This window comes from Cnephaeus nilssonii (genome assembly GCF_951640355.1).
Source record: "Cnephaeus nilssonii genome assembly, chromosome: 10".
Lineage (NCBI taxonomy): Eukaryota > Metazoa > Chordata > Mammalia > Chiroptera > Vespertilionidae > Cnephaeus > Cnephaeus nilssonii.
The window spans coordinates 15567600-15582786 of record NC_137081.1 but is presented as its reverse complement, the minus strand read 5'-3'; the positions used below and the strand labels follow the sequence as shown (position 1 = coordinate 15582786).

Genomic DNA, 15187 nt, shown 5'->3' with positions numbered 1-15187 from the left:
GAACATGTAAATATTTAATCTCTGTATCTCCAGAGAGTAAATGATGTACCATTGGAGGCATTTATTCCTTCAGACCTCTGGACCTCACTGAATGCGCTGACACAAGAATTCTAAATGAGCCCAGGCTGGTCTGAAATTTAACTTCAGCCTCTGGAAGCTCCCAGCATTCCCATTGGAACAGCTCTCATATGAGAGAATTGGACTTCGAGTTTTTTATTCTCTCCTATAAATAGTGCATAAATTCTCAAACGTGCCACCCACTGAGACTTGTCAGGTTCCCCCTTACTTTCCAAATGGAGTGTCACTGAACTGAGCTGGAAGTAGGCTTAGAACTGAGTTTCAGGGATTCCCGTGGAACATATCCTCCTCTGTTTTCAGTGCATAGACGAGTATTTCCCTACCTTTTTTCATTCCTTGTTTCATCTATAGATTTTCTATGAGTAGACACAGATATGTGGGGTGGGAGTGGAAAACTTTGTGCTGATTAAAGGGTAGGGAGTTGGCCTAATTAAGCGACTAGAAAGGGAAATCGAAAAAGTAATGGAAAGAATGAGAAGGAGGTTTAGATGTTCTGAATTAGAGTCCAAGGCACAGAGGTGGGAAAAGTGTGTCATCAGCCTTCCGACTGCTTGGCTTTGGAATCATGGGAGCCAGTCACGTTGTCTGTTTCTAGAACAGGATGGTGTGAAGCCAAGTGAAAGGCAGTCAGTTGGATTTTTCATCAGCACAGCCCGTTATGTCGGTACACTTACGAGGAATCTGTTCATCAGAGTACCTGCTCTCTCTGACACACCCTGGTCTTGCCTGGTCCTGGGTCTGATTAGACTCCCTTTCTACCCTTTTCCGGAAATGGAAAGTACCCAAACTTTCCCCACCACAGCTATACCGAAAGGTTTGGTTTTGTGGCTTGAGAATTTCTGTAACCAGTTGTAAAGGCAGCATCCTCTAAGAATCTGGTCCCCAAAACCTCCCTTTGAGAACTCAGTCATGACTTTGGACTTGCCAGTGTGGGGTACATTTAATTTCTAGTTTAAGTTTCGCTGAGTCACCTTCGTCATTAACTTCCATGCTTTTAATTAGCCACAGTGTAGGTCTCACTCAAATGTTCCACAGCAGAATGATCAGAACTCTATTTCTATCTGAATTTCCACAAGGAAGTTGGAGCCAGCTGACCATAGCTGGACCTTGAACCCAAGAGGTCAATTAACGCAGTGTCTTTTTGGAGTAGAAAGCCAGTATTTCAGATCTAAGCCAGTTCCTGAAGGAAGTTCGAGGGTTGGTGCTTAAAGAGACCAGATATAAACTTAAAGTTCAAGGTGTGGGAGCCAAGAGTCAGGAATACAAGAAAATGTGATTGAAGTGAGAGCAGTTGAGAATGATTGAGAATGGTCTAGGTAAGATGATTTTCAAGGGCACTGTTGGTTGTCTATGGCCAACAGGAGAAGGTATATAGGTATATTAGTGCTGACAATTCCTGACCATTTAGTTCAAGTTAGAGACTCTTCCAGACAAGCTTTTGAGAGAGAGAAGAAGAATGGTGGGGATGATTCAGAAGAGGTTGGGGGTACTGGACTCTGATCTCTTGAGATTTCAGTTCTTTTATTCTTTTATTGCATTTTACAGATATAGATTAAATACTTTGCAATATAACATAATATTTTATATGTTGTCACTCCAGATTGTTACTTTATTTTTTTTCCAAGGCAAACAAGCAGAATAGAGGAATGTGATTACTTAATTTCACTAACAGAGAAAACTTCTTCATGGGTTTAGATTCCAGAGGAAAATACGTTTTTTTTTTCAGCAGTTGTACCTACAGGACTGTACCACAAGATGGTGCTCACCCATCAGTCATGCTGTTTTCAAGAAGCTTCCCTACATGGTCTAAACTTTTTCATCTAAAACATCAGATAGTTATGTATTTACTTTTGCATCTTTTATTTTCTTACAAGTTTCCTTAGCATTGAAATACAGCAGCGTTTAAATTTAAGCTCTTATGCTTGTTTTTTTTTTGTTGAAAGAAAGAAAAACACACAACCCAGTAATTCCACTTTTGTTTTGCTCTAAAAATCTTCTATTATATAATGTTTGATATGCTAGGTAATTCAAAACATGCTCTTCTACCATGCTCATTTTTATTTTTCATTTCCTTTCAACTCAAGACGGTGCAGCATAAACTAGCAGAATTAAAAACACACATTTGTGTAACCAGAGCGTTTGTGGACAGCTGTCTGCAGCTGCATGAAACAAAACGTCTGGACTCTGCCTCGGCTTCCATGGCGAAATATTGGTATGCATGCTACAGTAATTAAAATGTGGTGTTTGTGCAGACTGTTGTGGAATTCTCTTCACTTTAAACTCAGCCTGGAGGGTCCTAAAGGAAGAAGGCTGAGTCAATGAAAACTAGCAATAAGAACCAACTTATAAAAAATGCTGAAAGGTCCCATCAAGCCTACTTATAATATGCTAAAAATTACTCGAGTTGGTATTTAACTTTTAGCATGCTATTGAAAATAAAGCACTAAGAGACTGAAGTGGGATGACTGATTCGTTTATTTAAGTTTAATTTAAAATTATCTGAAGAGTGTCGGTATAGTGAGAACAAAATTTTACAGTAAAACTTAAAGTCCTGAAGAGTCCCAGTTTTCATTAAATAACTATCATTAAATTTAATTTTTTTGAGACAACATTCTGATATCTGTGAAATGAGTAGCTTGGACAGGATTTTCCTATTTAAGGTGTTTTCAGATCAAAGAAAAATTTCTGAAGAACTGACTGTCCAATCAAAAGTTGTACATGCTCTATTAAGTGAAAGGAAAGAATATCCTATTAAGTTCAGAAAGCCTTTCATTTGTGTTAAAGATGATTAGCAATGGTATTAAAGTGAGTTGATTGAAAAAAGATGCCTATAAGGCTTTTGTGTACTTTATGATGCAAGAACATAGTTTAAATCAGATTCTGGACATGGGTTTGGTCTCTGTTTTAAAAGCAAACATTCTCACATCTCATTAGCCCAAAAATAACCTAGAAAAAATTCCTGTCATTATTCATTAACTTGTGTTCAGTTCAATCAGAAGTAGAATGGGGAAATATGCAGACTAGTGCTTTATGTAATGATTCCAAAATAATAAAAATTGCCAGGTTGAAATTACTAAGAACTTGCACTTTGGGAAGGGGAGACATTTACAGCAAGTTTCTTGATTAGTTTAAAAAGTGTAAAAATAACTTTAGATATTTTCGGAAAAAGATATTTGGATAGTTATGGACCTCACTGTCCTTGAAAACACCTGGTTTACAGACGCATAAACATATGGCATTTCATATTGTAGCAGAGTAAGCAACTAGTTATAGTCTGGTAAATATTTCACTGAAATACTTACCAAATACAAAAATGTATAGAATTCCAAATATTATTACCCTTGAGTCTTGTCTATTAATCATATCGTTACTGTATTTCTTGGGAACATCCTCACCTGTCCTATTGGAGTTAAAAATTATTTTTAATAGGAAAATGTGTCCATGCTTACCTTTGCTTTGTTTCATGCTACTGAAAAATACGTTGAAAGTAATTTTGAACTAACTGATCTTTTATGTTAAGATGAATAAAAATCCCTTAATGATAGTTGAAATTATTGTGATAAGATCAGAAAAGAATATTTCTCAAGTACATATTGTCTCAAGGATAATAATTCCTAAATAATCTTTAATAAGTTTTCTATATGATAGCATGCACTTTAACAGTAATGAACCCTCCTTAGGTATTCATTTTTACTTTCAGTTTATTTCTGAAAACCCTAAAAATTTTTTTTCTACAATTATTTAAATTCAGACTTATAGCGTTAAGGTAGGAAGTGACATTTTGGGGGTTGAGGGTTATAACATAATTCAAAGACAAAAGGAAATAGGTAATTGTATAATTATACTGTTAACTTAGATCATATAGAGAGTCTAAATAAAGTAGACCAACTTCAAGTTTTTACTATTATCCCTCTCAGGCATAAAGTAGCCAAAACCTAATAGTCTATGCTTTCCACATTTTGTTTATAGTCTTAACAAAAACTCAAGCAAAAATATAATTGATGAAGAAAGTATTCATTATGTGAAAATTCTCCTGAGATTTATTTCATGTGTAATTTATACAAAATTACAATTATATCTCTGGTTGGCTATATGCCTACTTTTAATTGTTGGATAAATGTATGCATTTGATAACTAACTTGTTTCCTGATTGTGAAGCACCTCATGCAAATCCATTTCAAATATTCCATTTCTATTTTTTTATTTTATTCATCTAGGGCATCTGAATTACAAAACAGTGTGGCTTATGACTGTGTGCAGCTCCATGGAGGTTGGGGATACATGTGGGAGTACCCAATTGCAAAGTGAGTATGACGATTCTGTTACACTCCTCTGGCCGATGTGAAGAAAAATAAAAATTACTGGATTTGTACATTGAAGGAAAGAAAGTGCAAAGTCCTCATTTTTCAATTGACTACAGAGTGTATTCAAGCAGATGGAAACAGCTTTATGATATTGGCTCACCCCGAGGATTTTATCATTTTTAAAAATATATATTTTATTAATTTTTTACAGAGAGAAAGGGAGAGGGATAGAGAATTAGAAACATCGATGAGAGAGAAACATCGATTAGCTGCCTCCTGCACATCCCCCTCTGGGGATGTGCCCACAACCAAGGTACATGCCCTTGGCTGGAATCGAACCCGGGACCCCCCAGTCCGCATGCTGACGCTCTATCCACTGAGCCAAACCAGTCAGGCAGATTTTATCATTTTTAAAGAAAGTGGAGAGACCAATATACTAAAGAGTAATGCTTGGCTTTATTTGAATTGTTATACAGGACTAATATCACTTTTGAAATAGTTAAGTAATGTTATATTTTATAGATTAACCATAATTATTCAGGTTATTTTACTGTTTTTTTACTCTGACAAGCAATGCTACAACAAACACCTTACTACATTTATCTTAGATACGTGTGTTTTCGATTGTAACAAGACAGAGTCCCAAAAGTAATATTGCTAGTTCAAAAGTATGCATATTTAAAATTTTATAATTTCCAGATTATTTCCTCCAGTTAGTAGCAACTCATACTTAAATGAACAAAGTCCGATGACGTGTCATCCTAAGCTATGAATGTTACTGCCTTTTAAACTTTGAGCTAATCTAATGGGTAAAAAAATAGGTTGTCATTCTTCCTTTAATTTGCATTGACTATTAACTATTTTATTTTATTTTATTTTACCATGATAGGAACACTTAAGATGAGATCTACCCTCTTCACAATAAATTTTTTTATTGATTTTTAGGGAGAGAGAGAGATAGAAACATTCATGAGAGAGAAACATGATGGACCTGAAACATCCCCTACTGGGGATGGACCTGAAACCCCAGCATGTACCCTGACCAGGAATCAAACCAGTGACCTCTTGGTTCCTGGGTCGACACTCAACCACTGAGCTGTACCAGCCGGGTGCTTCACAAATTTCTAAGTGTACTATAGAGTATTGTAAACTATTGGTACAACGTTGCAGTATGGACCGCTAGAGCTTATTCATCTTGCTTAATCGAAATTTTAAGCCCATTATTAGTAACTCTCCATCTTCCCATCCCCTTAGTCCCTGGCAACCATGATTCCTTATTGAGTCTATGGATTTTTATAACTCACATAGGTGGAATCAGTGTGGTATTTGTCTTTCTGTGACTGGCTTATTTCACTACACAGAATGTCTTCAAGGTCCTTCCAAATTATCACATGCTGCCGAGTTTCCTGTTTTTAAGGTTGAATAGCATTCTACTGTATGTATACACTACATTTTCTTTACCCATTTATCTGTCCATGAACAGTCAGGCGGTTTCCACATCATGGCTACTGTGGATAATACTGCAATGAACATGTGAGTGCTAGTATTGCCTGCAGGTCCTGATTTCAATTCTTCTGAATAAATTCCTACAAGTGGGATTTCTGGATCATATGGTAGTTTTATTTAATGTTTTGAGGAACCATCATGCTGTTTTCATGGCAGCTGTACCATTTTGCATTTCCCTACAACCATAGGCAAAGTTCCAGTTTCTCTACATCCTTGTCAATATTTGAGGTGATATCTCATTTGTGATTTTGATTTGCATTTCCCTGATGGTTAGTGACGTTAGCATTTTTTCACATATATACCTGTTGGCCAATTATATGTCTTCTATGGAAATGTCACTTTTTTTAAAATTAGAAAAAGAGGGAAGACCCTACAGAAAAATCGGCCTCCATATGAAAAGAATTTAAGTTTTCATAGATTAAATATTTTATTATTTTCCTCTAAAAAAACTGAAAGTAGTAATTTTTTCCAAATAGAAATTTTACTTCCTTCAAACTAAAATAAATTAAATACACCTTTTGATGGCATTACATATGAATATCCTTGCTATAAGTTCAAAGCAATACCAGTTTATCAATAAGGCAGCACCCTTTTCTACATTTCTTCCTCCATTTCATAATTTCTTCCTTCCTTCTTTCCATAAATCTTTGCCTCAATAATCTCCCCCTGGCAATTCTCCTCACCACTCTAGAAAACATATCCTCCTCTTATTTAGCAATATTTTCAGCTTATAAAATTTTCCTGAGGAAGTTTTTGCTGTCTCGAGAGAAGTCCAATTTAGTTTTGAATCAGAGAATGAGAAAGCAATGGACTTCTAAAAGCTTTTTCTAATTTTAATCTAAATACCAATACCTAAAGGGAAAATTATCAAACAAGTATTCAAACTGACTTTCAAATGCATCATTTTGGCAAGCATAATTGAAAACTTTTTATATACTTATAGTCCTTAACGAGGAAAATAAACATTTTATTACAGTTACATTAAGAACAGAAGCTTCGGCATAGATGTAATTTACTAATTTTCTGTAGCCATTGGGAAGTTCATAAAGCTTTAATCACAGGATGTATATAATTTATAACCTTTTATAAAATCTCAGCAATAAGTAGGACTTTTTCCTTTCTTGGGAATGGGCATGAAGTAGCTAAACAATTTTTTTTTTTAATCAATCCTTGGGTTTGGATTTTGGTAGATCCTTTTAGAACTACTTCAAACAAGTCTTAATCAAACGCATATTTATTTTTTTATCTTTGCATAGTCATGAAATCAAAAGTAAACACTGAATTATGCTAGCACAAATTAAATCATTACTGAAATTTTTCCTGTGCATTTTCATGTTTTACTCACAATATTAGTCTGTTTCCAATATTCACTATGCTAGGAAAGTAGAATAATAATGGGTGTTTGTATTTTTCTATTCCATTGTGCAGCAGCTGTTGCTGCTGGGCAAGTAGACAAGTGGTGGCTCAGTGTTTGTCTGGTTTAGTTCGGGTTCTGAGAAAGGCCGATTAGGTGAAGAGGAGTCAACCAAGTACATGGCCCAAAAGGCTGTTCCTTCAGATCAGTAGTAAGCAAAAACTGTAGCTTGATGACTTCATATTTGAAATCCCTGGAAATTTTCAATAGACTGCTATTTTTCTCCCAAGATATAGGGAAGGAATTTTTTTTTATAAAATAGCAAGAGAGAACATAATCGATAATATCAAAAAACTTAATGAGAAACCATAGGCAGTATGTGGATGTGTACAGACTGTGATTTAGTAGGGAAAATAATCATTCTAGTTGTGTTTCTTATATCCTTAGATTAAGCTATATTTTGTGTGTGTTTGTGTGGGGAGAGGGGGGGGCTGAGTCTTGGTTTCACAGATAAAAGAGGTGCTTTTTTGTTTTGTTTCATTTCATTGGTGTGTTTTTAAATAACTGCTCTTTAGCATGAATTACTTCAGTCTTACCCATTAGGCCTGGGGCCTGTGAGAAGTGAGGCTTACTGTCTGCCATTTCAAGATTCCCTGCCATGCTAGGAAGAGCAGCCTGGGATGTAGAGCTTCATCATTTATGTGGTTAAACATTGATTATTCTGCTGTCTTTCCCTGTTAATTCTAGTTGATGACTGAATTTAATTAGTAACCTATAAAAAGGTCTACTGATCTCTGTCATTACCAATTCCATTGGAACTTCTGTAATGTGAAAAAAAAAAAAAAAAAAAAAAAGCCTAACCCAGTCCAAAAATGTCTAAAAGCATTGAGGTTGCTGAAGTAGACTGAAATGCTAGGCAGGCCCTCTAAGTGCAAGGACTGGATTTTGCGGGCAACAATGGAATGTGTTCAAAAGAAAAATATATGTATTTGAAAACACTGATGTCTCCAGATTTCAAGTTTCTTCAGAAAGTTGGTATGGAGACACTAAAATTCCTTTGTAATACACTAAATCAAGTCAGTGTGTACTGAGTGCTTACTCTTTGCAGGGCCCTATGATAAGCATGGAGAAGGATAAATCCAGAATTGGTCAGGTTCCTAGAGAGCTAGCACATTTCAAATTTCAACTTAAAAAAGAAAAAGATTTTATGCTTGAAAAAGAAATGCCTTTGAATTTCTCTACTAGTAAAGTCCAAAGCTCAATAACTAGTCCTATATGCCTGGGTCGATGAAACTATTGTGATATAATAAAAAAGATACTTGCAGGACACCTACCTTCTCATTGCAGTCTGCCAATTATCTGTTTGCCCATTAAATAGTAAATGTATTAACTTCTCATTTCCTTTACCTGCAAAACAATATAATATTTATTCTCCCTGCCCCCAGAGCTGAGAGGATCAAGTGAGATGAGAACAGGTAAAAATAACTATACAGTGTCATGGTTACGGTCATGGCTACCAAAAGTGAATTTTTTATAACTTTGTGTGTGTGTGTGTGTGTGTGTGCGCGCGCGCACCCATGCCAGTGGACTCAGACACTTGGTATTTTAACCTCAGACACCACGGGAGTGACTATTAACCATTTCCAAAAAATAAGTTACTTGTTAACTTTGTGGGAAGTAATATTTTCTACAGCATCAGTTTATACCCCTGATGGCAGCAGCAGTGGTAGGATGTTAGAGAATATGTATTTTCTCTTTTGTTTTCTACAAAACCAGTGGATTTCAACTTCTTTGGGAAAAACGAAAGATAATAAAAAATTAAAACATTCTATCCATAGCTATCTAAAATGCCCTTTTTTACAATGCTATTATATGTGCTGAATTTTACAAAATTAAATTAAAACAAACTTATAGATGTTATTTTGAATTTGTAACCTCTTCAAGCAAACTAAAACAATGCTATACAGGTGATTACTATCTTAATAGAATTTGGTAATTATACCAATCGAGGATGAATGCCATACTGGAAAAAAAGTAATTATGAAAAACGTTTATTACTTGGATTTCATTAATTAAATACTTTAAAGTAATTAATAGTTATATAGTAAGACAAAATGTATAATCTCTAATATCTTTATTCATTCAATCATCTTCTGATTTATCCAGAGCTTACGTGGATGCCCGAGTTCAGCCAATCTATGGTGGTACCAATGAAATAATGAAGGAGCTGATTGCCAGAGACATCGTCCGAGACAAATAGACATCTGCCCACATCCTGGAATCCTATTACAACTAATCTGGTTTTAAATCTACTCAAGATAAAACGCAACCTGGACAGGGAGGAAACACTAAACATGTTTTCATGTGCTGTCTTATAGAAAAAAAAAAATCAAATGCAAATATAAGATTAACACAAAGGGAGAAGAAATCTTTGAATCCAAAGATTCCAAAACTCTCCAACATAAGGTTTAACTTTTATAATTTTTTACATAGCTAAAAGGTGAAGATTTTTCTGATTCTAGAAGCCTTAGTGTTTCACTTTCCCCTAAAATTCTAAAAAAGCGTAAGTGCTTAAAGCTTTTAAATTGAGGCAGAAGTAATTTTATTATACTACAAGAACATTAATAGTATTTACAGCACATTGACTTTAAAAGGAAAAAAATATATAATTTAGAATTGTAAATAATTTCAGCTGTTTTTTGCTCCAAATTCCCCAGAACAGTGGAATTCTACCACCTACCCCAAGATCCTGTTTGTAAGTAATGGAACCCGTTCTTCAAACAAAGCTCATGCAGAGTCCCTGTAAAATGCTGATAAATGAAGAGCTGCTCTAGTTGAATCAGGAAGCCTTCTTGGACTCAGCTAAGCCTTTGCCTATTGGAGAATGCTGTTTGTTCTCATCTGCTGATACCTGGGCTTACAACAGAATTCCACCCCAGTTTTATAGGAGAACACAGAAAAATCCATCATCCTTCAGTTGTAAGCTATTGATACATTTTATCAGTATCAAAAGAGTGACTTTGATTTTGGAAGAGTGTGCTTTTTAAGTGAATTTAATGAATACTTCATGTCTCTTATATGCCAGACTGTTAAAAATATGATGACAAATAAAACTGGCAAGACTCCTACTAATAAATGAAGAAACAGGTTATAATAAATAATGTAAGAAGTAAGTAAATAAACAAGATAATTTCAAATCATGATAAGTATAGTAAGAGAAATAAACATTTAGAATAGGAAAGTGAGGAAACAACATTTCACTTGCGACATAAAAGGAATTCTTATAAAAAAAACAAGCCATTAATTTAATTTGTAAACTGTTAGCATCATTTCAGTACTTGTTTTTCTTTGCATATACTGGGGAAACCGTGAATAAAGTACTTTTTAAATGGAAACAAATATATGTATTCTTGGTGTTGTTGTAATTTATTTATTTTAAACATCATTTTTAATGCAATCATTACAAACTGGATAGAGCAGAGGGGAGAGAAAACACTTTGATACCATTCCTGGAATTATACACCTTTGATTTGCTCTTGGGTGGAAGTTCGTATGATTGCTAGCTTGAGTTCTTACTCATATGCATTAAATACCAAAATGAGCTAAAATAATATTTTATTAGATATTACTGTATTTGCAGCTTTCACCTCCCTCATGCCACCAGGAAACAATATAGGATCAGATGGACCAAGCCCCTCACCTCAGCGCCTTTCCCTTCCTTTCTCAGTCTTAAACAAAACTATATTTTAGGAATACAACACTTTTAGGATGCAAAGTAAATTGCCATAGTAGGATACCTCTGTCATGTAGAAGTAGACAGACCTGAGTGTGAATGATAACTCTGTCATTTAAGAGCCACTGGACCTTGGGCAATTTATTTAACTTAGGATTCTTTCAGGTACAAATTACAAAAGAAACCCAATTCACACCATCCCAAGCAAAAACTTGAGTGTGCTAGCTGAAAAGGTTGCGGAGTAGCTCATATAATCTAAAGAATTGTAGAAACTAGAGTCTCAAGGGCCTGATTCTAGGGCTTACACCTGCTAGCACATACACTACATACACTTATTTTTACTTTCCTTTGCAAATTGGCCTATTGAACACTGCAGAAAAATGTCATTACAGGGCTTATAAAAATGAGCTTGGGCTGCCCCAGGGCCACATCCTTGAGCACAGTCTATATAGTAAAAGCCTAGGCAACCATTACGGTGGAACGACCAGAACAACCGGACGCTATGATGCGCACTGACCACCAGGGGGCAGATGCTCAATGCAGAAACTGCCCCCTGGTGGTCAGTGCGCTCCCACAGGGGGAGCACCGCTCAGCCAGAAGCCGGGCTCACAGCTGGCAAGTGCAGCGGTGGTGGAGGGAGCCTCTCCTGCCTTCGCAACAATGCTAAGGAGCAGCGAGCCTAGCCGTATGAAGCAGCAAGCAGGCGGGTGGTAAGGAGCGAGGGGTCCTGGACTGTGAGAGGGATGTCCTAAGCCGGCAGGCAGACATCCCCCGAGGGGCCCCAGACTGCGGAGGGCGCACACGGGCTGAGAGACTGCCCCCGCCCCTAGTGCACAAATTTTGTGCACTGGCCTCTAGTGTCAAGGTCTGGGAAAGATGCACTATGATTGACAGTCCCATCAGGAACACAGAGACTGGGGAAGCAGTTCCTGAAACAGAGAGTGGTGTTATCAAAAGAAAGGGAACAGAAATGTCTGCTGGGCAGACCTAAATCATACTCACTCACACACACACCAAACTATTGCAGTCCACCAGAGCTGAGAATAGGTTCTAGTGATTTATATATATCAGAAACTGAAAGGCTCTCTAAGGAAGGATATTTTCTTGGGACGATCTCTGGGATGTTTTCTATCTCCTCTAAACTGGTTGTTTATCTTGCCAACTAGTCTTGTTTTGCACCCCCAAAAGAAGCATGTGTTATATCATGAGCTGAAAGCTGAAAGCAAAATAGGGAGTTCAGAATATGCTTATTAACCTTTCATTGCGTTTTCATTTCTTAAATAGCTAATCTTTGTGTTTTGCTTGTGTGGCTTTGATAGTTGTCCCCTAGGGAGGGAATTTATGGTCTGTATCTCACACAGTGCTAAGTGCTCAAGAAACAATAAACAACAATATTGCTTAAAAGAACAGACTGGACCAACACAGCAAGAAAGCCACACTGTGTAAATAATTAATGAGAATAAAAAAGCTCAAGTAATTTTGGAGCTTTGGCTGAGATTTTTAGAATCATAATTATTGCTCTAAAATTATTTTTACCCTTTATTTCTTTGGTGGTGTCATTGAAGTGACATTGAGGGGGGGGGGCTGTTTTGATATGCTATTGTAAACTCTAACTGCAAATCTTTACTAATCTAGTAATTTTAGTAGTTTACTGCTCAAGGTATAAGATTTCTGAGAGACTGGATTTTTTCATATGTCAGTATTATTTTTGGCACACACAGCATTTATTTATTTTGAGTCATTGGAAAGATTTGACATTACGATGGAAACCAACCATAGACCTTTATAATACATGTGCTTTATAATACATGTTGAAGATAAGTTCTCTATTTTTGAAACCTAATTTTCCATTTTTAAGAAAAACAAATTACAGAAAACTTCAAGCACACTCAAAAATAGAAAGATAGCATAATGAGCCTTTAGCTTCAACATTTGGCAATGCATCTTTCCCGATACCTTTTTCTTAATTATTTTAAAGCAAGTAGCAAATTTAATCCTATTTCTTTCACACACACATATATTTCAGAATTCATTTCTAACTGATGAAGTTTTTTTTTTTACATAATTACAAGGCCATTACCATACTTTAAAAACTTAAATTTAACATATAGTCCCAAATTAACATTAAATTTTTCTTGGTTGTATGAAGAATGCCTTTTGGGGTTAGGTTGTTTAAATCAGGATCCAAACAGTCCACAAATTGTATATTTTTGTATTGTCTCCTAAGTGTCTTTTATAACAGAGATTTTCTCTTTTTCCCTTTCTTTCTAAATTTTATTTATTTATTTATTTGTTTGTTTAATATATATTTTATTGATTTTTACAGAGAGGAAGGGAGAGGGATAGAGAGTTAGAAACATCAATCAGCTGTCTCCTGCACACCCCACACTGGGGATGTGCCTGCAACCAAGGTACATGCCCTTGACCGGAATCGAACCTGGGACCCCTCAGTCCGCAGGCCGACGCTCTATCCACTGAGCCAAACCGGTTAGGGCGAAATTTTATTTTTTTAATTACCATCCAGCAAATCCCCACCCTCTGTTTTTATGTTTACATACAGAGTAAAAATGCCTTTTTTTAGTTTTCTGAATTTGAGCATGTGTATAGATCCATGCAACCACCAACACAATCAGGATGCACAACAGTTCCATCACTACAAAAATTCTCTCATGCCCTTTATGGTTACTCTCACTGTACCTCTTACCCCTGGCAATCACTGATCTGTTCTCTGTTAATTATAACTTTGTCATTTTGAGATTGACATATAAATGGAATCATGGAATGTGTAACCTTTTACAAATGGCTTCTTTCTATTAGCAAAATGCATTTACGATCCATTCATGTTGCATAAATTAATAGCGCCTTCCTTTTTTAGTCATAAATAGTATTGTACTGTACGAATGTCCCACAGTTTATCTATTCATTCACTTGCTTAAGGACATCTTGGTTGCCCAGATTAAATACCTGGGAAAGGAATTGTTGTGCCAGAAAGGAAGGCATATGTTTAACTTTGTAAGAAATTACCAAGCTGTTTTTCAGAATGCCTGCACCATTTTGCCTTCCTACCAGCAATGTAAGAGTTTCAATTGCTCTGCATCTTCTTCAGCACTTGTATTTTTTATTTTATTTTGTTCTAATAGGTTTGTGGTTTTATTTATTTTTTAAAATATATATTTTTATTGATTTTAGAGAGGAAGGGAGAGGGATAGAGAGATAGAAACATCAATAATGAGAATCATTGATTGGCTGCCTACTGCACGCCCCCTATTGGGGATCGAGCCCACAACCTAGGCATGTGCCCTTGGCCGGAATCAAACCTGGGACCCTTCAGTCCACAGGCCGACGCTCTTATCCACTGAGCCAAACCAGCTAGAGCAGGTTTGTGGTTTTAATTTGCATTTCCCTAATGTCTAATGATAATGAATATAGCTTTTCATATTTAACTTCTAAGTACCTTCTTTGGCAACTTGTCTGTTCATTATTTCCTTTGGGTTGCTTGTTTTTTGTGTGTTGTGTTTTTTTTTTAATAATGAGCTTTGAGAATTCTTCATATATCCCTACACTGTCAAGCACAAGGCAAAATCAGGCTGACAAATTTCATAAAGTAGCAATAAGCCTTTTTGAGACTCAGTCTATTGCTTACACAGAAAGTGAAAAAAACAGTAACCAAAGGTGTCAGTTTTCTGTGGCCCTTGCACAGGGCGACAGAGAAACAAAAGCAGTCAAATGACAGTAACAAGAATGATGGGACATTTTGGCCCTAACTGGTTTGGCTCAGTGGATAGAGCGTCGGCCTGCGGACTGAAAGGTCCCAGGTTCGATTCCAGTCAAGGGCATGTACCTTGGTTTCGGGCACATCCCCAGGATGTGCAGGAGGCAGCTGATCAATGATTCTCTCTCATCATCGATGTTTCTGACTCTGTATCCCTCTCCCTTCCTCTCTCTAAAAAAATCAATAAAATATATTAAAAAAAAAAAAAGAATGATGGGACATTTTGTTGCTGAGGGGTCCAATGCATGATGCTACTAAGTTTTATAGCTACAGGTGTGCCTTATTGATTTCAGAGAGAAAGGGAGGAGAGAGATAGAAACTTCAGTAATGAGAATCATCGATTGGCTGCCGTCTGCAGGCCCAACCCTGGGGAACCAGCTGCGGAACCGGGGCATGTGCCCGACCGTGCCCAAATGGGAATCGAACCGTGGCCTCCCTCC

General features: G+C 36.4%; 1 protein-coding gene across 1 annotated transcript in view; it reads left to right on the top strand.

Moving 5' to 3' along the window:
* ACADL (acyl-CoA dehydrogenase long chain) overlaps positions 1 to 10632 on the top strand; it is a 36439-nt gene extending 25807 nt beyond the window's left edge. The window contains exons 9-11 of the mRNA XM_079782105.1: positions 2163 to 2290; positions 4296 to 4382; positions 9409 to 10632. Of these exons, the coding sequence (XP_079638231.1) occupies positions 2163 to 2290; positions 4296 to 4382; positions 9409 to 9502 (309 nt within the window). The 3' untranslated portion in view covers positions 9503 to 10632. The remainder of the gene's footprint in view (positions 1 to 2162; positions 2291 to 4295; positions 4383 to 9408) is intronic.
* The last annotated feature ends 4555 nt before the right edge of the window (positions 10633 to 15187 follow it).